Below are 24,541 nucleotides of genomic sequence, written 5' to 3' on the forward strand. Positions count from 1 at the left end.
TGGGCGCAGTCCAGTCGTAGCCCGTCATCCACTGGCCCTGTCCACACATGCCACAGTCTGGGCCCTTGACTGGATTGGCCCCTTCCTCCTGCCCTTGCAGGCCTCACTCACCACACCCTGCAGGCTACAGCACCTGCAGCAGTCTCCAGCTGCATCTAGCCTGAAAGTTCTAAATTAGAGGACGGCATGTGGTGAAGTCCATTAAATAACGTTAGCTTTTATTTCACTACAGAAACCCAGCAGCATAACAGCCCCCAACTCAGTCTTCTGCCTAATGTCTGTAATGGGGGCTTCGGGACCTGGACCTTGAGCGCCTGCAGAGAAGAGAAGACTTTGAGGGTGGGATGCCGGGAGTCTCCCTCATGCACACATGTACCAACATGCCTGGAGACAGGAGTGCCTTCCCTAGGGAACATGTACAGCCCCACCAAATGAAGAGGTGCCAAAGGGAGGGACATGGGGGTTTCTAGAAGACTTGGAGGGTCGCCCAGGTGGTTGGGCCTGCAGCCTCACCTGCGGGAGGAACTGTACTCTCGACCTGAAAAGAAAAGGAGAGTGATGAAATGCCAGCCAGCCTCTGATGTGCCTGCCATCTTGGAGTCTGCCTCACCCTGGACAGGCTATCTCTGCCCGAATCAAGCCCTTCCCCCCACATTCTTAGCACTAAAGAGATGGATGCAGACTGTGCTCTTTAAGCAGTGTCACTGCTTTTTGTTTTGAGACCAGGGTCTTACTATGTAGCCCTGGCAAATCTGAAACTGGCTATGTAGACCAGACTGGCCTCAATCAAACTCCTGTCTCTGCCTTCCTAGGGGCTGTACCACAACACCTGGCTGTCTAGGACTTTAAGATGGAGTCTCCCTATGTAATCCAGGCTGCTCCCAAACACCAAATGAAGCCATCCTCCTGCCTCAAGACTCTACAGTGCTGGTCTCTTGCTTGGGGGTAGAGGGATTTGCTTTGTAATCAAGGCTGATCCTGAGTTTGGCTTTTCTACCCCAGATGCCTGACTGTCAGGTTAGAACTTTTTGTATTTGAAGCAGGATTTCTCCATGTGACCCAGGCTGGCCTCTGCCCCTGAGTGCTGGGACCACAGACAAAAGTTCAGCACAACACCCAGCTGCTTCTAGTGGTCTCCTAACCCTGCCCCAGGAGGGGAAGGGGAGCACTCACTGTAGCGTGGGGAGGGTGAGCGGCTCTGGCGGCTATACTGGCGTTCCCACTCTTCTCTCTCCTTTTCTCTTCGCTCTCGCTCCCTGCAAGGGGAGAGGGGAGGCAACCAACAGGGAGGGGTGAGCACCTGCGGGGCTGTACAGCACCTCTACCTGGACCAGGAAAGCTAGACCTAGCATATTCAGAAGGCTGGCCGATTGTCTCCCCACATGCAGGACTGGGAACTCTGGCAGCCTTGTCTGCCCTATTCTCCCAGGGGGCTGTGAGAAGGACCATGATGCTATCCAGAGAATAGCAGAGCAAAACAATCGAGGCTCCGGCTAGAGAAATGGCTCAGCAGTTGAGAGCACTGGCTGCTCTTCCAGAGGTCCTGAGTTCATTTCCCAGCAACTGCATGGTGGCTCACAATCATCTGTAATGGAATCTAGTACCCTCTTTTGGTGTGTCTGAAGACAGTGACAGTGTACTCATATACATAAATAAATCTTTTTTTTTGTTTTGTTTTTTTGTTTTTTTGAGATAGGGTTTCTCTGTGTAGCCCTGGCTGTCCTGGAACTCACTCTATAGACCAGGCTGGCCTCGAACTCAGAAATCCGCCTGCCACTGCCTCCCAAGTGCTGGGATTAAAGGTGTGTGCTACCACTGCCCGGCATAAATCTTTAAAAAAGAAATTGAGGCCCAGACAAGGACAGTGTAACAGGTGGTGAGGTGAAGCGGCAGCCAGTGCCAGAAGTCAACATGACCAGCGTAACAGAAGCCAAGTCCCTGGTGACTCTTCTAGGGTTGTCTTTGAGAAGATTGATTGTGTAGCTAGGATTGGTCTTGAACTCATGAACCTCCCGTGGAACTGTACAGGCATGAAACACCATGCCTGTCCTCTTCTTCCACCAGACAGCAATGTCTGACATTCAATAATGAGCATGCCACACACAATGACATATCCCAAGACAGCTTAGAGTAAGCACTGTGCCACAAGCATGACAACTCAAGTTCTACCCTCAGGTCCTACGCTGGGAGGAGAGTCCTGCTATCTACACGTTATCCTCCACGCATTCAAACACGCATGTGCACTGACTGACTGACTGGCTGTCTCTCCCTCCCTCCTCCTCCCTCTCACACCTAGACATGGTCTTCCATGCCTGTAATCCCAGCACTTGGGAAGATGGAGCGGAACTGCTGAATTCAAAGGTAATCTGGGCTACAGAGTGCATTACAGGCTACCTAGATCTACACTATGAAACACTTATCTCAAAAAAGAAAAACAAGATCTGGAGAGATGGCTCTTCCAGAGGTCCTGGGTACAATTCCCAGCAACCACATGGTGGCTCACAACCATCTGTAATGGGATCTGATGCCCTCTTTTGGTCTGAGCCCAGCTAGAGTGTATTCATATACATAAAAATAAATAAATAAATAAATCTTAAAAGTGCACATTTAAAAAAAAAAAGAAAGAAAGAAAAGAAAAACAGAAATGCAAAGAGACGCATTGTAAAGAAATGACAAGCCGAAGCCGGAGCTGGCCGGGCACCGGCAGCAGGCCCGCCCACAGCAGTCAGTGGCCATGGCTTTCCACAAGACAGGAGCCATCCCCACCACTGCTCCAGAGAGCAAGACAACTGAGCTCAAGAAAGCGAAAAGTTTGTTCCTCCACTCTAACATAAAGCAAGAAGGACTGACAGGAACAGGCCCGTCCCTGACTGACCGGCTCCCATCTTTGCCAATACACAGTGCAACAGCCCAGGCTCTGCCAAAGAGCCCTGGGCCAGCTGAGGTCTTCAGGTAGAAATTCTAGCTGCCGAGTTTGGTGGGCACTGAGCACATGGCCCACTTGAGGCTCCAAGACGGTAAGTACCTGCCCCAGAGCCGCCTGCTCAGAGACTTAAGGTAGCTGAAACTAAGCCCCAAGCCTATGGTCTGGGCTCAGGCTCTGACAACTGCCCAACAGAGTGGAGGTCAAGAGAAGAGCCAAAGCTTTTGGGCCAAGAGACCTGCTACAGGCAGTCTCACTTCACCACTCGCTCAGCATCAAACACCAAGGACACAGCTGCCAGGCATGGGGAGGCCAAGGAGTACTAAGACAGTGTTCAGCCATGAGGTCAGGAGGTGGAAGGCCTAGGGCATCTGGAGAACAGGTGGCCAGGGGAAGAGACAGCAATGGCATGGGCTTCGGAACCAATGAAAGGAGGCAAGGGCTCCAGCAACAGGAGGCTGGGTGGACCACAGGTCGGGGCCTTACTTCATTCGGATCTTTCGGGCCATGGCTCGCAGTTCATCTTCTCGCTCCTGCAGCAGAAACAGCTGTGAGGGGTTGTCCAGCCCCCCTCCACCTGCGCGCCCTGCCCATCTGAGCACAGCCCGACCTGCCGCTCGTGCTCCTGCTGGATCATCTTCTCCTGAGCTGCCTTCTTATCCGCCTTGACTGTGGAGGGCGGGAGGGAGGGAGGGAGGGAGGGTGAGGTTGAGGGCTGTGCTCATAGTCCCTGAGCCAACCTGACCTGCTCAGGCAGGCTCGGGAGAGGTCAGCCCACTCTTCCCATAGCATTGGCTGGACCGGAGGCAGGACTTACACTGGCGGTTCAGAGCCTTCTGCATCCGCAGCTTCAGCCTCTCCTGTGGGGTCAGCTTGGGCTGCGGGAGAAGGGGCGGGATAGGCGTGGGTGCCCAGAGCTCGCCCAGCCCACCTCAGCCAAGAGTCTGGGACTTGGGGGCCAGCTGGAGCCCCATGGGAGGTAGGGATAGGACTTAGTTTGCCTGGGTAGCCCTTCCCCAGTCCCTGGGCTGGCTCTCCCCTCCCCCTGGGCCCCCTGCAGGCCCACCAGGCCCAGCTCTGGACACTGCTGCTGACGGGAATTAGACGGGCGAGTTCCAAATTCTTACTGACTTTGGCAGCTCCTGTCTCTTTACCAGCGGCAGGTTCGGTCCTGGGTTTTGAGAGAAAATGGCAATGCCACTCTTACCGTACGCCTCAGGACTGGCATCAGCCGTGGGTTCCAGACTCCTCAGAATATATTCCTGACCCCCAGAACCTAGGCAGGACCACGTCCTTCTCTGACAGCCCACTCAAGCCAAGGCCGTGATGGCACCAACTCTATACTGCAGTGCACACGCTTCCCAGAATAGCCAGGGTACTGTCACATTCACCTCAAAATAAACTGAGTGGGGGCTCTCTCAGCGCCAGCCAGGCCCCTAACTCACTTTTTCAGCTTCTCGCCCACAGCAGGGGACGCTGCCAGCCTGGTCAGCTTCTCCCTTGGGGGCGATGGCGAGTGACTCTGGCTCTGGCTGTGGCTCTGGCTGCGGCTTCTGCTCCGGCTCTGGCTTCGGCTTCCACTACGGGTCAGACTGCGGCTTCGGGAAGGGCTGAGGGACCAGCTGCTGCGGCTATGACTGCTGCTATGATGCCTGGGGCCTCGGGCACCCCGCTTATAGCGGTCACCTGATCGGGAGCGGCTCCTAGGTATAGCAGAGCCGGAAGGCTGTGAGGCTCCGGGGACCTACAGGAAGTCACCCCAATTCCCAAATCCCAGGCCTCCTGCAGGGTCGAACACTTCTCCCACATACTTCCTCAGAAGGCCTCGGCTGCCCCTAGACACATTTTACAACAGTCAGCACCTGGCACGGAGAGTAGGTCGGCCACACTTCTCTCCCTCACTAGATACTCAGGTGCTAACATCGTGAGGAAGCTCAGGGCACTAAGGTGCCTCGTTCTGCTCCACACCGCTGGTGCTCCCTAGCCCACAGCAATCTACAAGTTCTGCAGAGTTCTACACAGCCCCAGGGTTTCCCTGCTTGGAGTACTAGGAGTATTCTCAAGAAAGTAGTCACCCCCAGGCTGGCATTCAATTTGTGATAGGCCCCATTCCCGCCCCTGCCTTTCCCCTGTGGTCATGCTACAGGGAAAACCCAGAAGCCAGTTTCCAAGCACCTAATGAATCTCCCTGGGCTGACAGGTCCTCGTCATCAGTACTGAGTGCATACTCAGCCTGGTAATGTATGTTCGGCCTCCTTAGAAAGACGAGGGCTCGCCTGGCAGTTAATGACTGATGACCCCTGTAGCTGTGTCTGTTCTACAGACGAAGAAATTCCAGCTCCGTCACTAAGCCTGGCCCTATCCAAACTCTCCACCGCTGTTTTCCCCAACCAAACCTACAAACAGCCACAGCCTGTGCTCCTCTGTCCCCTGGGAACCCGCCTTCTTCTTCAAAGGCTGTTGCCCCGCCCACGAGGTTCCCAGGTCCTGCAGACTGGGAAGTCCGGGTAAAAGCCAAGGAGATACCTCCACGCCCAGCCCCATACTTTGGGTACCTACCCCGTCCAGCTTCCTCAGGTGCTTCCCAAGAGAAGAGGGGCTGGCCTGATCTGTCCCCAGCCCGCCCGCTCCTGCCCTAAGGCAAACATTCTCCAGCACAGACCTGCTCCTTCGGCGGGGCGCGTACCCGCTGCGCCGGGCGGGCGAGCGTGAGTAGCGGTGTCCGTCGCGGGAACCGCCGTCTGAGTGCCGCCGTCCGCGGCTGCGGGAGCGCGAGTAGCGGCGGGAGCGGGAGCGCGAGCGGGACCAGGAACGGGAGCGCGAGCGCGAGCGCGCGTGGCGGCCAGAGCGGTAATAGCCACGGCGGGAGCGCGAGCTGGAGCGCGAACTGGATCGGGAGCTGGAGGTCCTGGAGGCGGAGGACGAAGAGGAGCGGCGGCTGCGGATGCACGGGGAAAACGATTTGTCAGATTTGTCAGGGACACTGCCCTAGAGGGCCCGTCCCTCCTCCCGGCGGTCAGCTAGGGCGGGCACGAGAGCGTTACCGACCGGGCGCTGGCATTACGGCCTGGAGCGGGGCCACCCGGTTGGGGAGGCGCGGGGGGCTTCCCCGGGGCAGCTCCCGATGCGGCGGCTGCAGCAGCTGCAGCAGCTGCCTCCTCGTCACTGCCTCCAAAACTGGTGATGAAAGTGATTTTTTCCTCGCGGCCAGGGCTCGGGGAGCGAGAGCGGGAGCGGGACTCGGAACTGGATTCCGAAGGTGACCTGCAGCAGGAGAGCAGCGGGCAAAAGGGAGGCAGCACTCAGAGCCCCGGCTCCGCCAGGGCCCTAGTGGGAGGTGTGAGTTCCAGGACAGCCTGGTACACATCCACAGCAAGGTCAAGAGCTACATAGAGAGACTCTGTCTCAAAAAAAAAAAAATTACTAAACAAATCTGTGGTGGTGGGATGGCTCAGCAGGTAAAGGCTCTTGCCTGCAAACCTGACAACCCCAGATCAATCCCAGAGTCCACATGGCAGACAGAGAACTGACCTGAAGCTGTCCTTTTATCTTCAGCTCTGTGGCACATGTGCACCACTCCCACCCAGACTGGTAAATGTAATTTTACCAAAAGAAAATAGGCAGAAAGTAGGGGGTTGGGTAGTGGCACATGCCCTTAATCCCAGCAATAAGAAGGCTAAGGCCGGTAGATCTCAGTTTGAGGCCAGCCTAGTCTACATAAAAGTTCCAGGACAGCCAGGGCTACATAAGAGTCCTTGTCTCAATAAACAACAATAACAACAACAAAATCAAACAAACAAACAAACAAAAAAGAAAGAAAAGACCAGGTGTAGCTCAAAGGCGGCTTTGCCTATGCAAGAGACCCTGGGTTCCAGCCCTAGAACAGTAGCAAAACAGTGAGGTCTTCCTGTTGTTATACCTGGAGAGGAAGTCCTCAGCTAATTCCATCCCATAAAACACTGGGCCTTGTGGGAACTTCTTTTAGGGAAAAGCAGGCCAACACAAAAGGCCCCTGGCCCAGCAGGCCCCACCCCCTGGCCTTGGAGAGAGAGGGCCCTCTACAACCCAATACCCTGGGACAGGGCCCTGGGCTCCTGTCCTGCCTGGCACTCACTAACTCTGGGAATCTTGTTAAAGACATAGGATCTCCACGTCCCTTTACGTTGTATTTCACTGTATCTCAAGCCTGCACGTTAACATTGGAAGACAAAAGGGATTCTGACTTTTAAAAAATTTTTGGAAAAGCAAAACTGATGTAGACCCAACCCCCACCTACAGACCACAGGATGCCTTCTACCACAGGATTGACCCAAAAGGTCAGCAACAATGACAGCATCTTCTAGGGCACTGACACTTACCGCTTATAGGGGTCATAGGTGGGGCTGTCTCGGCGGGCGTAACTATGGAGACAACAGGGAAGGACAGAGCTAAGACCAGGCTGGCTGGTGTAAACCTGGGTCTACCCCGCCCTGAACCCCAGAGCTGCAGACTGTGCACCCCATCTCATCGTGGGGGTCCCATATTGGTCTCCTTATTACACCATGAGGCTCTAACAACAGCAAGCAGAGCAGCCCTGGAGCTGTCCAGCTTTCCAGTGCCACCCTGGAAGCCATGATGACCAACCCCCACCCATGCTGGCGTGGGCGTGCCTAACCTAACTCAGTGACACACCTCAGATCTGAGGATTCACTCTTCACAGGGGAGGAGCAGTCCCTGTGGGGGCAAGTGACTTCCTAGGGTCACTCCCGATCTTCATCAGACATTTGCCCGGGGCTCCCAGGCCTAGACTATTCTCTACCCATATGCAACGGCTCCGACCTGTCCTCTCTCAAGGCTTCATTGTGGAAAGTGGCCTAGGCCTTTCTCCACTGTGGAATGGAGGAAACTGTAGCTAGAAGAAAGGAGTCACTTATCTAGACCCTGTAGTCCTGACACTGACCAGCATGGGTGGCTTCTGTGTGACTGGGCTCTGAGTTCTGGCCACAATTCCCCCAGCCATCCCCAGCAGCCACCTGTCCCACTCCCCAAGAGCCCCTAGTCCAGCAGGGTGACTGGAAGGCAGGGGCAGGTGGCCGAGGAAAGCATTCAATGCCTCCAAGGCTACTCCTAGCTCTGTAATTGTCACCTCAGGTGCATCATTAGGATTCTTTGCTGAGCCAAGGCTGGGCTCCACTAGAGGCCCGCAGTTGAGGGTTGCCCAGGGGAGAAATCCTACCTAGGAGGGCTGATCTTGCGGCCCCTCAGCCGCTTCTCCCGGAACTCTCTTCGCTGTCGCCGGGAACGACGGCCCTAGATGGGGAGTACCAGGGTGGTGAGGAGTGTGACCTCACTGGAGATACACTTGCACCCCCTCACCCTACCCGGACCTCACCGAATACATGGCCTTCTCCTCCTCCAGAGCCTTGGCATGTTTGATGGCCTCGGCCTCCTCCTTGTCCTTCCGCAGCATCCTGCAGAGGAAGTTAGAATCGGCATGACGGGCACAGGTCTCAGAGTGGGCAGAGCCCTGGTAAAGGCGGCAAAGATAGCAGGGACCCGATGGTGAGCCACGATTCCTGGACAACTCTGTCCTTTCTCCCTGAGTCAGGGCTTTGCTGTGATAGGATAGGTGGTCTCGAACTCACTATGTAATCCTAGTAGCCAAGGGATGTGTAGGCGTAGGCATGCATTGTCCTGTCCTTTCCTTTCCTGCCCTTCCCTTTGATAGGGTCTTGTTCTGTCAGGCTAGCTTTGAACTCATGACCTTCTTGCCTCAGCCTCCAGACTGCAGAATCATAGGTGTGGGCTACTACATCTAATTTCTCTGAGATGTTCAATAGATTTTATTGAGCACCTAAAAAAGCTGGTTTCAGATCTGTTTTCCATGTGCTCTGCCTGTGTGTCTGTCTGTCACACGAGTGCCCGGCGCTCCTGGAGGTCAGGAGGTGCTGGGCGCCCCGAAACTAGCTGTGAAGCCCCCTCTTTAGGTTCCCTCTGTGCTGGTTTACAGGAATCTGGCACTCAGGGCTGGAGAGAGATGGCTCAGAGGTTAAGAACATCTACTGTTCTTCCAGAGAACTTGAGTTCAGTTCTAAGCCCCCGAATCTGGCAGCTCACAACTGCCTTAACTCCAGCCCCAGGGGACCCGGCGCCCTTTCTGGCCTGCACATGGTGCACAGAACTAACTATAGACAGGCAAAACACCTACACATAAAACTCTCAACAAAGCAAAAGAACCCACAAGAAAACCTCAAAAGCTGTATGTGGCTACTCCATGCCTGGAACTGTGAAAGGCAGAGACAGGAGGATTGCCAGCCATCAGCATAGCTCCAGGTTCAATGACAGATGTCATCTGGAGGCATCTCAGGGGACTAAGTGGACAGACCAGCAGACCTGATGTCCTCCTCTGGTACCTGCATGGGCAATGCACCAGTGTGTGTGCGCGCGCGTGTGTGTATGTGCACATGAACATACTACACACATGCAATTTTAAAATAGGATTCTATTCAAATTTTTTGAGGGGGGCCAGGTGGTGGTGGCAGCAACATCTTTAACCCCTTAAGGGCAAAAGCACTAGAACAGTGGTCCCACCTGTGGTCCTGACACCTTTGGCAAACCTGTATCTCCAGAAATATTTACATTACAATTCATAGCACCAGAAAAATTAGTTATGAAGTAGCAATGAAAATAATGTTATGGTTGGGGTCACTACAACATGAGGAACTGTATGAAAGGGCTGCAGGGTTAGGAACAGCCGCTGTGCTAGAGGGTTCTAGGTTCAGGGTAGGGCAGGACCTGGGACCGATCCCTAGTGCCACACAAAAACGGTTTCTGATCTGTTGGTGCCACTGATGTAGAGACAGCGCCTGGTGCGGCATGAGCGGGCACAGGCAGTAGCAGGGGCCTGCACCTCATTATCATACATAAGGCTGACCACTAGAGGGCGCTGTCCCCCAAGGAACTAGTAGCTTCCAGGTTTCTGCAGAAAGTGGATCCACAAATGCATAGGTCTCAGGCTGAGAACAGCTGATGGTAGCAGGCATGTGACGCAGAAGCCAGGGAAGGGCCAGAGCACGGCACACCAGCCAGCACTCTCACCTGACAAAGTCCCCGTCAGCCATGCCGTAGGTTGTGGCCTGCTTATTGAGATCAGCCACCTGCTCCTGGTTCAGCTCATCCACGTCCACCTCCACGTCTGCACCAAGAGAAAGGCTGTCAGGGACCCAAGCCCCAGGAGAAGAGGAGGGGAGCACCCCAAGTCAGGGCAGGTCTGCTAGACAGAAGAGCGCCTTCCGGGAGGCTGCTGCTGTGCTGGAGCAGCTCTGAGGCCCAGGCGGGGCGTGGCCAGCATGGCAGGGACCAGTGTGGGTGGGTGGGTGGGGGAGTCTGTGGAGGGAGTGCAGGAAAGAGAAGAGGGTAGGAGGTGGAAAGAGATGGAGGTGGGGTGGGCAGCAGAGCGGCACATGGAGGGAGGGCAGGAAGGATGGACATGAACCTCGGCTCTACCTGGGGCTGAGCCCGCATGTGCACCAGAAAGAGTAAGACAGAGAGGGAGGGGGCAGTGACAGTCTTCTTACTGGGCACGCCCACAGAGGGAAGGAGGTGAAGGTGGGGTATGAGCAACAGAGGCTGGAGGATGAAGGGCAGCTCTAGGGATGGGGAAGGTTGCTTTCCCAGAGCAAAGTACAGTTAGCCCAGGTAGAAGAGGAAGGGCCAGCTCCTAGGTGGGAGAAACTTCTAGATCAGTGCCCAGAAATGGGGAGTGAAGGGAGGCACACTGGGGATAGGGTACAGGCAAAGCAAAGGGCAGGGAAGGCTGGGAGTCGCAAGAGGCTGAGGCCTTGCAGCTGAGGTGGGCGGGGAAGGCCTTGTAAGCATGGGTACCCCACAGAGGGTGAGGGACGAGACACAAAACCGATGCCCGGGGACTGCAGGTGGGCAGGGCAGAGAGGGGACCCCACCGATGTCGGGGATGACCTCATCTTCATCCGAGTTGCTCTCCTCCTCTGCTGGCGACTCTTCCTCCTCTGGCTTCTCCGCCACCTTCTCTACCTCGGCCACAGTGCTGTCTTCATAGGTGTAGCCGATGGAAGCCTTCTTCTCTGCCAGCCTGGGAAAAAGAGCCATGAGCAAGAGGGTACCCAGTAGGAGCAGGGCCACAGGTAGGCCCCACAGTGGTTACATATTTATCTAAGCTGTGCCACTCTAGACCACCCCACTATGGCTTGGTCCTTCCCATTCCTGTCCTAGTACAGGGCCTCCTCTTCCAAGAAGTCCTCCTTGTTCACCTCTCCTGCCTAAGGCACCAGTGTCCTGGACTGCCCAACCTTGCCCGTGCTGGCCTACTCCTGTCAGGACACAAGCCTGCCTGCACTGAGTCCCATGAGTGCAGACCCCAGTCATCTTGGACGGCGTGTACCTCAGCCCTGCTTTCAGGGGCCACACTGAGAGGCCACCGCTGACTCAATGGACAGTGACCCCGCCTCATCCCAGACCCTTCTCCTGGAGGCCAGGTTGAGTGTCAGGAACAGACCCTGTGGGTGCTGGCTCCCAGACCTGAGCAGGGCTCCGACAACAGCGCCCAGCCAGGCTGGCTTTTGGGATGGCTGGCAGCACTGATGCCTCCAGGGCCCTGCAGAGTGACGTCAGTGCTGTGGGCTGTAATCTTACTACGTGCTGCACCACAAGTGCGTGACTCCCCATCACCCGTGGTCCCCGAAGCTCCTGCCTGAAGGTTGACTCCAAGGGGCTGCCTTTCCCCGGCCCTCCCCACAGGACTCAAACCTCCCACTCTGCAAGGCAGGAGCGACAAGCTTGGGCAGGGCCCGTCCACTCTACACATCCGGAGCCCGGGCCCACCAAGGCCCCGCCCATCGGAGCACACCCACTCACTTCTTCTTCTCATCCTCGCTGGGTCTCTGCAGGCCTCCGTACAGCTCGTCAATGTAGATCTGATACAAGCACTGCTCCTCAGAGACTGGCAAGGAGAGGCACAGGTCAGCCCAGCCAGGCGCATGTGGGTGGAGTGGGACACAAAGACACAGGAGGGGGTGGGAGGGGGACAGCCAAGGCAGGGTCACCTATCTCAAATCATTCTTCTGTCTAGGACCCAAGTGACCACAGTATATAACATCAGCCAGATGTTATATACTCACACCGTGCCTGGCTCGTGATGTTAACCCTTGACCCCTGTGACTCGGTTCTCTCTTCTGTAAAATGGGATCCCTGACAGAGTAAGTAATTTGGACCTAGGGGTCCCTACCCCTGCCACGGAGCCTGTCTGGCCTCTAGAACCATAAGCATGCCTGTAAGTGCTGGGTATCATCTAGACACCCCCCCACCCGGCTGCCATGTGGTTCTGTGGGTTAGTTTTGGTTAACAGAATGTCTGCTGACCATGTCTTCCTCCCCCAGCACCCACTTCAGGAACTTCCCAGGTACTGAGGTGGCCACAGTTTCCCCTCAGCCCCACGTGGGGCTCAGGTGAGTCCTTTCCCTTCCCTCTGCAGGCTTCGGCTAAGCTTTCCTTTCTTTGTAAGGGGAACAGGTGAGGAGCAGAAGATCACACCTAAGCCAAACCAGTCCTCTTTTTGGGACAGATTTCATAAAGTTCAGGCTGTCCCAGGCAACCCCTGCCTCAGCCTCTGGAGCGGCTGTGGTGCTGGGCCACTGCAGGAGCCTGAGTGCCACAGCTTTTCTGTCTGTGGCATCGAGGTCTGTGCTAGGTAACAAAGCCCAGCCCTCCTTGGCTGTGATAGACAGTGGCCTCCTGCCTAGTCTCCATGTCCTAGAAGAAGGCCCTGCTGCCCTCCCTCCCACAGCTCTTTGGCCTGCCTTCAATGCCTGTACTCCAGGACCTCTGTGTACCCTATTTCAGGGGCTGGACTCTATCTATGCCTCCCCTGGCCCAGCAGAAAGCACGAGTCTACCCCGCTCGGCCTTACTTCCCTTCAGGAACACTCACAAGCCATCTCTTACACCACCTAGGTTTGTTCTCAGGCTGCTCATGTGATGGTGCAGTGGCTCTCGGCCTGTCCCCATCCCCAGAGCAGCACAGGACACACTGCTTGGAGGAGTGATGAAAGTTCTAAGGGAAGCCCAGGTTCCAGCTGCAAGGAACCATGTGGCCTGGACTGACAGCAAAAAAAAGGACAGCACCATGGTGACAAATGACAAACTTCTTGACTCTAAGGCTGCACTGCCTGCTAGGGTGTGGCCACCTCTGATTTGAACCACATAAAAGCATCTTGGAAATAGAGAAGTCTGGGACTAGAAAGCCCACGTGCCGCCTGTGTCAGCCTGAAGCTTTCAGACCCAGGGACCCACCTAACGCTCCATGGGGAGGACAACGAGACCTGCCAAGAGAGGAGATGTGTGGATGACCCTGGCCAAGGGCACCCACCAGGGACCTCTCCATGCTTAGGCAGAGGCAGGGAAGACGTCATATCTAGACGCCCATGAGTCCTGTCTAAAATGGGGGCATCAAACTGGACATAGTGGTCCTTGCCTGGGGGCTAATTGCAGCACTGGGGAGGGTGGGGCAGGGGATGACGACTTTCAGGCCAGCTGTGGCTACAGAGTAAGACCGGGGCTCTGGTACAGCTTTATGGGAGAGCACTTTCCTAGCATGTGTGTGCGTATAACTCTGGACCATCCCCAGCTCCACAAAACACAGGCGGGGGAAGGGGAACTACTGAGTCCTCTCCCTGTAGGAAGCCATGTAGGGTCACAGCGGGGGTGTTATCTGTTTTGTCTGCAACACTAGGCACAGAACCAGAGTCTCAATCTGCCCATGCATGTCATGTGCACTGTAACAAGGCATGTATGTGGAGGTCAGGGGACAGCTCAGGAGCGGGCTCTCCTGAGCTCACTCAGGCTGTCAGGCTTTCATGGCAGGTTCTCCATCAGAGAACCCTGAGCCGGCTCCCCAGCTGGTACCCAGAGCCTTACACATGCCCATGCTCCACCACCGAGCCACATCCCCAGCCACATGCGGTGACCCTGATGACCTGACAGAGAAGCCTGCCTAAGAGGATCTGCCCTCCTGAGAAAGCCCAGCAGAAAGTCCTTGTCCCCTGGACAACCACCTCTCACTCACGAAAGAGAACAGTGAAGGCCAGACCTGGCATGCCCAGGGCTCTCCTCACAACAAGGCAGAGTTTCTTCCTGGGACCCTCACCCATGAAGTGGATGCCCTCCTCCCTTCTTTTTTAGAAAAAGGGCTCTATATAGACAGAGGAAAGAGATGGGAGACCCCTGGGCAGAGACCTCCAAGTCTCTAACTCCACAGAGACCCTGTGGCAGTTTCATCGAAGAAGACCCAAAAGAGGGAGAGGGTACACAGACTAGGACAGAACCAAGGGCAACCAGCAGCAAGTACCTGGGTGAGCCTTGTCTAGGTGGTCCAGCCTCAGGCCCCCATGCCCCACGCCCCACCCCCGCCACTCACTGCCGGCGAAGTCGTTCTGCACCAGGCCTCGGTACCGCTCGTAGTTACACTTCCGCTCATCTGACTCCTGTTCCGGGGAGCTTTGGGGAAGAGTGGGGTTAAAGAGAAGGTGAGAACCCAAGTCCCAGGAATCAGAAAAAGGGGAGATGGTGGTGGTCAGGCTCCTGGCTAAGGGAGGGAGTGGGCAAGGCTCAAGGTCAAGGGTATGCCGGGGCAGCCCAGCCTTGCAGGACACGTACATGGTGGTGAGCAGTGGGGGGGTATAGTCAGGGATGTGGTCCAGATGCGCACGGACATCAAAGCGGTCAATCATGTTGTTGGTGTCTCCCTGCCAGGGCATCCTGAGGTGGGAGGACACAGTCAGAGAGGCAGGACTCAGAGTCCAAGCACCTGTCCCCACCACTTCAAGCTCCTCTGACATCAACCCAAATCTACACCTCAGGTCTGGGGCCCAACAAGTCATCCACCTGCCAGTCCACAAGCTTAGGACTTCACTTCTCAGAGCCAGGCAGTAGCAAAGAACTTAAGCCAGGCTGAGGGTGTACTAAAGGAGGCACAGTCACCCTGAAACAGGACCCTCTGGCAACCTGCCTTCTGCCACCAGTCAGCCCTAACTCCTTCCCTACTGTGAGTACCTACATAACTTCTCTGACAGTCAACTGCACATGCACAGTCTTCCTGGCTTGATTACACAAGTGTGTCCTTATCTGAGCCTCTACTGCAGACTTTAGAGTCCCCTCAAGTCTCTTCTGACACTATGCTGCATGCCTCCCCACCCCCCCACTGTCTTACATGTTCACAGGGCTCTCGGCAGCCAGGGCAACTGCAGAATCCAGGTGAACCTTGCAGGCTCGGCCATGCACCTGCAGGAACTGGGCGGGGTCTTTCTTCTACAGGGATGGACAGGTCAGAAGTCACCAAGGAGTCAAGACCCATCATACTTCCCTAAGTAGACCTAGTGGTCACTTGGCCTCTGGGTCAAGTCCCTGAGCCACACCTCACAGGTGAGCCAACATGCACAGCACCAGCAGCTTAACCACCCTCAGGAACAGGGGACTGTGTCGTCCCAGGCATGGCCAGAGGTGCTGAGCTCTGCTCTTGCTGAGGCGTCCTGCCAGCCAGGCCTATCTATCCCAGCTACTTCAAACTATGGCAGGAGGATGAGAAACTAAAAGGCAACCTGAGCTACAGACATACACTGTCTCAAGTGTTCCCCTAACTCTTCATCCCCATCCCAAGCCATCCATCCGGAGCACAGCATAAGGCCTGAACCTGGTACAGCCTCTGGGGCAGCAACATCCCATGGGCAAGGGCAGTGGTGCATCTGCAGGCCCCGGGGGGACAGGAGGCAGAGAAGGTCCCATTCCATATGCAGTGGGACAGTGGAACTGACAACAGCACAGGCAAGGCACCAAGAAACTCAGTGCCTCACAGGCTAACCCAGGCTGAGGCTGTGCTGGAGGGGCAGTGCCACTGCCCAACTCCCAGGCAGAAGGCCCTAGCTCTACTTAACTCCACCCCTGGCGCTGCAAAGAAGAACTGCAATGAAAAAACGTGCAGCAAAAATCATCATCATACGACCCAGCAGCTCTACTTCTAGGTACAGATCTTACACATGCTAACGTTCATGTCAGCACAGCTCACGGGAGCCAGAACATGCTAACAACCCAGCAGACTCCTTGTATGATAAAGTGTGGCAGTACTCAGACACACAGTGGACCAACACGCTCTCCACTATGACAGAGCCTCGACCACACAGGGCCCAGGGAAGGAAGCCCACAACACTGCAGCAAGTGGAGAGACTCGGGGAAGCCCCCAGAACCCAGAGTGAGAAAGGACGGGAAGTGGGGCTCCTGAGCATGCGCAAGGTGCTGGCAACACTGCTTGTCCAGTGTGGGGACTGAACCCTGGGCCTTGAGCATGCCAGGCGAGCAGCCTGCCACTAATTCGCAGTGCAGCAATGAACTGTGAACCTTAATGGGTAGTTGGTATGGCACTTATAGCTCAAAAAAAGCTGTTAACACACACACACACACACAAAAGCCGGGCAGTGGTGGCGCACGCCTTTAATCCCAGTACTTGGGAGGCAGAGGCAGGCGGATTTCTGAGTTCGAGGCCAGCCTGGTCTACAGAGTGAGTTCCAGGACAGCCAGGGCTACACAGAGAAACCCTGTCTCCAAAAACCAAAAAAAAAAAAAAAAAAAAAAAAAGCTGTTAACACAGAGCGCACCAATGTAAAAGCCAAGCATGTCAGTATTTGCCTATAATCCCATCACTGGGCAGGCAGACACTGGCTGCTTACTGGCCAAGGTGAGGGGGGAATCCTGGGTCAAACGCATAATGAAAGAGTATCTATGGGAAACACCCAGCACCGGCCTGTAGCCTCCATATGTACTAACATACTTGAACAGAAAAGCCTGGACATAACGCACACGCAAAATACTCTTTTCCTTTTATTTCAACATATCTTGTTTAGTTTTGTTTTTAGATCTCGTTTTTATTTTATATATATTAGTACACTGTAGCTGTTTTCAGACACACCAGAACAGGGCATTGGATCCTATTACAGATGGTTGTGAGCCACCATGTGGTTGCTGGGAATTGAACTCAGGACCTCTGGAAGAGCAGTCAGTGCTCCTAACTGCCCTGAGCCATCTCTCCAGCCCCTCTTTTTTTTTTTTTTGGGGGGGGGGACTTTTCAAGACAGGGTTTCTCTGTGTACCCTTGGCTGTCCTCCTACCTCAGGGCTGCCAAAACCAGCCCAAATAAAGGACGCCTAAGTGGGAGCCTACCTAGTCCATTAACCTAACGCCCGAGTCCTGGGACTGGAGAAAGGCGTACAAATTCGTACGCCACGCCAACACAAAAGCATCATGGAGAGCATAAACTACGGTGGGGAAAGCATAACTGCCCCGGCCTGGCAGTTACTGGGGTCATGTCACATGAACTAGGGAGGAGCCACTGGAGGGGCTCGATGCTGCTCCACAATTCTGAGCTGGCTCCCACAGTTCTGCCAGTCGTAGCACATCCTCTGGTTGGGTCCTGCTGTCCACGGGTCATCTTGTGCCTGGAGCAAGTGGCTACTCTGCTCTCTGCAATGCTTCCCTTGTCCCTCAAAGCCACAACCGTCCCCTCTTCCCAGCACCCTCTGGGCATCTCCCTGACTTTCCTCCGCTCTCCTGGTCCAGGCTTGTGAGCCTCTCCACTGTCGTTCCCTCTTAGTAGGGCCACTCTCTCCCTTACCTCACATCTCCCAGGGCCTCCCCAAGCAACCCCAGTGAGCACCTTGGGTCCTCAAGATTTCTTCAGGGCAGCAACCACCACCTGCTATCCAGCTCAGCTAGCTTTGTCACCACCTGCCTCCCACAAGAAGAACATGCAGCAGGATGTCCCCCCAGGGGGTTGGGATGTTTTGCTAACTGCTGTGTCTGTCCCCAGGGCCTGGTCCCCAAAGGACTCTCAAGGCCTATAAATCAGGCAAGAAAAGAAAAGTATCCTCTCTGGCAGAATACTGGGCTCTTAGCCACAGCCTCCCAGTGGCCAAGGTGCTTACACTCTTGACACCCCAGCTCCATGTCACTGTCTGTCCCCAACTTCACTTGGCAGGGAGTGGATGCAGGCCCTGTACAAAGACCCACAGTGACCACAGCTGGCACCCTGCTCATCTGACTGCTGGTCACTGGGCTCTCAAGACCTGAGTTCACAGTGAAAGAGCTGACAGAGTGCAGCTGGGTGGCTGTGAAATCAAGTCCTGGGGCACCGTGCATCGGCCTACCTTCTTCAGCTCCTCAGGCCACAGAGCCTCCAGCTAGTCTAAGACTCTAGGGACTGCAGGTGCAGCATGGAGTCTGACGAGTGTGTGAGAACCCTGGAGGGACCTGCATCTCACCAGGGGCAGGCAAGGGCCCAAGTGAAGTGTCCCAGGCCAGGGCATGCCTGGGGGGTGACACTGTGGGAAAGCCAAGGAGCCCTAACAGCCTGGCTCTCACAGACAGCTCAATCTCTGCAACCCTAAAGATGCCCATTTCCCGCATGAGGAAACTGAGGCAAAGCCACAAGGCCCGCATTTGAAGCCATCACCCCAGCATCAGGCAGAAGCAGGCCAGCCACAGGCAGGCCTAACTCCTTTTTACCTTTTGCTTATTTTTTCCAATTTTAGGATAATTGTTACTGAGGTAAAAAGTAGCTAACATAGAACCCATACTCAACTATTTTCATTTTAACTTCCGGGCTGCACAGGGGATTAAACCCTGAGCCTCGCCCATAGTAGGCCAAGTGCTCTTCCTGGCTGACGCCCTGGCCCAACCCTTAACTGCTTGAGTGCACAGTGTATCTCAACTAACACACACCTCTCTGTGTGAACTATGCTTCCCATCTCTACAACGGCCTCATCTTGCAAAGTGCAAACTGTCCACACTGAAGAACAGCCCTCTCCTCATCCAGTCAACACCTACCAGTCTTTGTGTTTGCATCACCTGGCGTGCTGAGACCAGCCATACTGGCTCTCTGGCTTTCCTTTTTTATTTGTCTGGGACAGGGTCTCATCATGCAATTTAATGTGACCTGGAACTCACAGAGCTCCAGCAGCCTCTGTCTCTCAGTGTCTGTCTCTAGCTTTGTGCTCCACATTGGCTGGGAGGTAAACAGCCTTTGCGTGTGGGCATGTGTAGGTGCACATGCACAGGGAGGCCTGCGGCGCACGTCAGGGACGTCTCCATTACTCTCCCACTGTGTTCACTAAGCCACCGCCCCTCACTCAAGTGCGAAGCTAGCTGATAAGGCTGATTTGGCTAGCCAGCTTGATCTGGGGAACCAGTCTCTGCCTCCCTAAGGTCAAACAATAGGCAGGCCACCATGGAAACTGGTCGTCATGCTTTCGTACCAAGTTCTTTAACCACTGAGCTATCTCCCAGCCCACAGCTTCTTTATTCATTCACCCACATGGTTAGTTTCTCCTAACTCTTGGCTCTGTGAGCCATACTGCAAAGAATCTCCTGAGACGCTGAATCCAGGCTGAGTGGAGCATGTACCGGGTATGGATAATTTGTAGGCTCCACCCCCAGCACTGGAGGCAGACAAATCAGCTGAATCCACTCTTACCCACCAGGCTGTGCTCCCTCTGGGTTCAGACAGGGCAAGAGTCCATATGGGCGTGCCCCCTGGCATGCACTGCCTCCTTTAACGCTTCAGCACGTACACGCAGGTGCCCAGTCCTCTAAGGCTCACAGTTCAATGTAGAAGACAGCCCTGTACTCCACAGTGACGACCTTATATACAGGGAAGGGCGGCCATGAGGAATTCAGGAGAATGCCTAGCCCAGCAGACGGTCAGCCGGGCCTTCCAGGAGACTTATTTCCCACCTGTGCATCAACAGGGGACTGTAGTTCTTTTTCTTTTGTCTTTTGAGACAGTCTCACCAGGTAGCCCCATGTGGCCTGAAAATTGCTATAGAGATCAGGCCGACCTCAAACTCAGAAACACTGCCCTTTAATTCAAGAATTAAAAGTGTGCCCCATCAGGTCCTGTAGACTGCACTTCTTTATCCTAATTAGAGAAGAGGCACAGAGGCACACACTTGCAATCCCAGCACCCAGGAAGCGAGGCAGAAGGAATGTGAGTTGGCGGGATAGCCTAGGCTACACAGTGAATTCTAGGCCAGGCTGTACGACTTAGCAAAATCCAATCTCAAAAGGAACAATGTTGACAAGAACAGGAACAATGACAGTAGAAAAGTTATAAAGCTTGAAACAAAGCAGTCACCAAGAATGATGGGGGATGCAAATCTAGCCGCTCACTGACAAGCTTCAGCAGGCCGCCACAGCCCAGCCTGGTTTCCTCACCCTGACTTCCCCTACACCATCCCAACAGCCACAAGCAGCAGCCCGGCCATCTCCCAAAGCTAGGCTCCACACATCTGGATGCGGATCACGTCCGTCCCATCCCGGACACTGGATGCTTGTACGGCCCACATCACAAAGAGCCCCACAGACACTTGTTGTCCAGCTCTTCCTGTCACCCAGTGAGGACTGCTCCCTCCTCATCAATGCCCTGAACAAAAGCCAGGGAGGCCCCCTGCCAACAGGGAGACAAGCCTGAACCCCTCAGCAGGCTCCCCTCTGTGTCACCCACCCACTGGTCTCAATTCAAATTCCACTCTACCCAGCAATAGCAGGCCTGTGAGTCCACCATTTCTCTTTCCTTTGTGTGTATAGGGGTGGCGCTGGCTAGGCAAGCACTCACCATTGAGCCACATTCCAGCCCTTCAGGTTAACCCTCCCTGAGCCTCAGTTACACAAACCATGACACACAGGCAGCCTGGCCATCTCCTCCCTGCTCAGACAGGAAGCTAATGCCACTTAAATGCCTCTGAGGTTTACTGATAACTGGACCACATTCACAAAGCTGCTGCCTCAGTGACACAAGTGCTGACAAGGGCCACAGGCAGGGAACACTGGTAGAGCCACCTGTAGCTGTGGCATGGCAGGGAGCTTACCCATGGCTTCTGGTGATGCACATGGATGAGTCTGCCATGCTCTGTGTGTCACTTCAAATACACTCAAAGTCACTAGGCTTGACTGCCAAGGGATTCTCTCTGGTATGTTGTTGTGCCCCACCAGGAGCGAAGTCGCCCTAAGGAACACCCACAAAACTCCCAACAGGCAAGTACACACTGGTCTACACATCCAAGCCCCCAATCAGCCAGTGAGGGAGCTGCACCCAGTTGTTCTCCACTGGCAGGCCACCCATCTCTACTTCCCTGACTCAGTGGTCCCTCACACATCTGGCCAAGCCCACCGAGAAGGGAATCTACATGCCTGCTTCCTTGAGGCTGAATGGGCCTGTGGGACTTTCAGGTCATCAGGACAAGGGATCATGGGAAAACACCCAGAAAGTCTCTCACCAAGAAGCATGAGAGCCCCTGCCCCCTTTCTCTCATTTCCTCTCTGCTGGGTGAAAGGAAGACACAAGAGCCGGGGCCTCCAGAGCTCTCTCAGACCTCAAGACAAAACTTCTTTGGAGATAAGATACAAATGTCTGTCATGTTACAGCCATTTGCTCATATTTCATTCCTCTGCTACAGACAAATCAATTCCACACAGTGCATCAGTCTGCACTCAGGAGGAAACATTGGGCAAGAGAGAGAGAGAGAGAGAGAGAGAGCGAGAGCCAGGAGGCCAGGATAACTTGAACAAGGGAGGCAAGCAGAGAGCAGAATGGCACAAATCTGGAGGAGAGGTTAAAAAAAAAAAAAAAAAATCAAACTAAGGGCCAAGTGGCCCAGTGGCAAACTGCTTGCCTAGAACCTACCAGAACAGCAGGGGCATATGGGTATGGCTCAACAGTAGATGCCCTGCCAAGAATCCCCCAGTGAGGGGCTGGGGGTGTGGCTCAGTGGTAGAGCCCCTGCCTAGAATCCACCAGTGAGGGGCTGGGGGCGTGGCTCAGTGGTAAAGCCCTGCCTAGAATCCCCCAGGGAGGGGTTGGGGGTGCGGCTCAGTGGTAGAGCCCCTGCCTAGAATCCCCCAGTGAGGGGCTGGGGGCATGGCTCAGTGGTAGAGCCCCTGTCTAGAATCCCCCAGTGAGGGGCTGAGGGTGTGGCTCAATAATAACCCCCTGCCTAGAATCCCCCAGTGAGGGGCTGGGGGCGTGGCTCAGTGGCAGAGCACTTGCCTGACATAAGCCCTTTCCTGGCTTTCATTCTCAGCACCTCATAGGGAATATCCAAACTATCTATGGCCTTGAAAGCTATAGAAAAGAAACTGGCCTTCTCCCAAAGACACTCAGGAGTCATAGGATTCCGAGCAAGAGAGAAACGGGGCCAGTTTTACATTCACAAAGACCTCTCTAGTCTGCTGAATGGGTTTCTCGAGACAAGACTGAAGGGAAAGGGAACAGAGAGGCTGGGCAGCAACACTGTAGTTAATAGGATGTCTAGAGAAATGTCATCTAAAAGAACTGAGCCAGGTAAGCAACTGTCGTTTCACACTGGGGAACAGTCCCAAAGCCAAGCAGGTTAGACCAATGCTGTGTCTGTGACGGGAGATATGGAAAAGGCCGGCAAAGATGCCCAAGAAAGCCGGGCAGAGGTCTCAAGGACTTCTTGGTCAATGCATGGAGTTTGGTTTGTCTTTTTATTTATTTTTCTCCAAAAACAGCAAAAGTATCAAACAAAAGAGGGAACAGGTCAGCTACCACTGATGACTCGAGGGCTACTGATCGATCCCAAGTCAAGCCTCGAGAATGGCTGAGCTGCTCCAGGCACTGGGAACACACTGGTGGAGGAGCAGAGACCGCTCCAGAGGTCTTCCTCTCCGATGTTCAGAGAGCTACAGAGCCTTTGGTCTCTGACCCCAGTGCACCGAGGCCGCACCAGACACAATAGGCTGACACAAACAGAAGCCCCACGTTCATGCCAACCACTAGGCTGAAGAAATGACTACTGCTGAGCAGGAGAACAACACACACCTGTAAACACAGCCCTCGGGAGACACGGGCAGGAAGTGTATGAGTCTGAGGCCAGCCTGGGCTACCTAACAGGACTGGGTAAGGGCAGCAGGTAGAAGGCGTGTGCAAGGCCCAGACTCCTATCTCCGATACCACAGAAAGGGGTCACAGTGGAAAGGGGGAAAAGACTAGGATTCTGAGACAAAGCGCTCCTGCCTTGACACACTTCCAGGCCCAGGGCCCTTCCCTCGGAGCCCACCCACCCCGTGCTCACGTCTGCTCACTCACAATTTTCTCGTAGTACTCCCGACGCCGCTCTGCCCTTTTCTTGTAGTCCACCATCATGCCTCGGAGCTTCCGCTCATGCTTCCGGGCCTCGTGCCACATCGTGCTGAGGCTTCTACCTGAGGAAGGAGGGCACCAGACACATCAAACAGACTGCAAAGACCACGTGGGGAGAGTTCCAGTCCTCTAACAAGTTGGTGTTGATCCTGATGCTCAATCCCAAGTCCCCTGGCTTCAGGGGAGAGGAGCTTTGCTGCAGCCCGAGTGCACAAAAGGATTCCTAACAGTCCTGTGGCAGAAGGTCCAGAACTGAGAAAGCTCCCGGTGACCTAGGTAAGACCTCCTTCTGGAAATCATCCTAGATTCTGTGTGCCAACGTCCATATGAAAGACTATGGAGTAGGTAGCCTTTGGAAGGCTGACGAGAACTGCCTTGAGTTCAAGGCAAGCCTTGGACAGTGTAGCCTAAATATGGAGATCCTGCTTTAATTTTTTTTTTTTTTAAATTGGCCGGGAGTGATAGTGCATGCCTTGAATCTCAGCAGTTGGGAAGGCAGGACAGGCAGATGTCTGAGTTTGGAGCCAGCCTGGTCTATGTACTAAGTTCCAGGCTAGCGAAGGCTACATAGTGAGATGCTGTCTGGGAAAAAAAAAAAAAAGATAAAAAATGTAATTTTTGGAATAAAAGGAGTGTCTGAAACCGATCCTTAGCTGCCAAGGCTGGACTCACAAGAACCCCAAATACCCCTCTGCAAGACCCATGCATGGTGCGGGGGTGGGTGCAGCAGTGTTGTAAGATAGGTTAGTGGACAGAGGCAACAGCACAGCAGGGACATGCTGCTTGGGGAGGGGTGAGGCCAGGTAAAGGGCATGGGGAGAGGATGAAGACCGTCAGGCAGCCAAGATCTAAAGGAGGGATGTGAAGCGTGCCAGGCGTGCAGGCAAAAAGGAAAGACCGCGGCCCTGGGCGGGAGCGATGAGAGAAAGGCAGGAACGGAGTTGCGTCTGGGGACCAGGGTCCGTGCCGAACCCCAAAGCGCGGACTCGGGCCTGAGGAGGGGCGAGGGGCGCAGCCTGAGGCCTGTCAGGCCGGAAGCAGAAAGGGCCACCCTCGGGGCCCGGCGGACACCCACGGCAATTCCCGGAGCGCCTCGGACAAGGATGAGGCCCGACTGCCACCGCTCGGAAGCCTGGAGGTCGGGGTCGGACGCCTGCACTCACCGGCTGGTCGCCGCCTCCCACTGCTGCGCTCGCGCGCGCTCACGACCCGCACCGGAAGCGGAAGTGAGAGGTTGCACGAAGGAGAGAGGCGGGGCTGCACAAAAGGCACTTCCGCGAACACGAGCTCTGAGATGTGGGCGTGGTTCGGCTTGTGGGCGGGGCTTGTAGGGTGGCACAATCTGAGACCAGTCCTAGAGAGGTGAGGTGGTCTGGAAGCTGCGAGAAGAGGAGCCCAGCATTC

At 54.9% G+C, this 24,541-nt stretch overlaps 1 protein-coding gene across 7 annotated transcripts; it reads right to left on the bottom strand.

The window, feature by feature from the left end:
* Nucleotides 1-192: 192 nt before the first annotated feature.
* Nucleotides 193-24,368, bottom strand: Clasrp (CLK4 associating serine/arginine rich protein). 7 transcript variants are annotated; one of them, XR_003712827.1, is made up of 21 exons: nt 24,301-24,368; nt 23,084-23,199; nt 15,143-15,240; nt 14,590-14,691; nt 14,351-14,430; nt 11,795-11,879; nt 10,864-11,012; nt 10,001-10,097; nt 8,295-8,373; nt 8,139-8,212; nt 7,282-7,323; nt 5,972-6,187; nt 5,586-5,861; nt 4,369-4,626; nt 4,051-4,094; nt 3,741-3,801; nt 3,534-3,592; nt 3,410-3,456; nt 1,174-1,256; nt 514-538; nt 193-314 (listed from the first exon to the last, which is right to left on the bottom strand). XR_003712827.1 is itself a non-coding variant. In XM_028778638.1 (21 exons), the coding sequence occupies exons 2-21, from the start codon at nt 23,180-23,182 to the stop codon at nt 272-274; spliced, it is 2,013 nt and encodes a 670-aa protein (XP_028634471.1). In that variant the 5' UTR covers nt 23,183-23,199; nt 24,301-24,368; the 3' UTR covers nt 193-271. The 7 variants fall into 7 exon arrangements, 4 of the variants coding, with proteins under 4 accessions (XP_028634471.1, XP_028634469.1, XP_028634470.1 ...); XM_028778638.1 differs by having other exon boundaries at nt 4,055-4,094; XM_028778636.1 differs by having other exon boundaries at nt 1,174-1,280; nt 4,055-4,094; nt 24,301-24,358.
* Between the last annotated feature and the right edge of the window lie 173 nt (nt 24,369-24,541).

This window comes from Grammomys surdaster, unplaced genomic scaffold (assembly GCF_004785775.1).
Source record: "Grammomys surdaster isolate TR1022 unplaced genomic scaffold, NIH_TR_1.0 339, whole genome shotgun sequence".
Classification (NCBI taxonomy): domain Eukaryota; kingdom Metazoa; phylum Chordata; class Mammalia; order Rodentia; family Muridae; genus Grammomys; species Grammomys surdaster.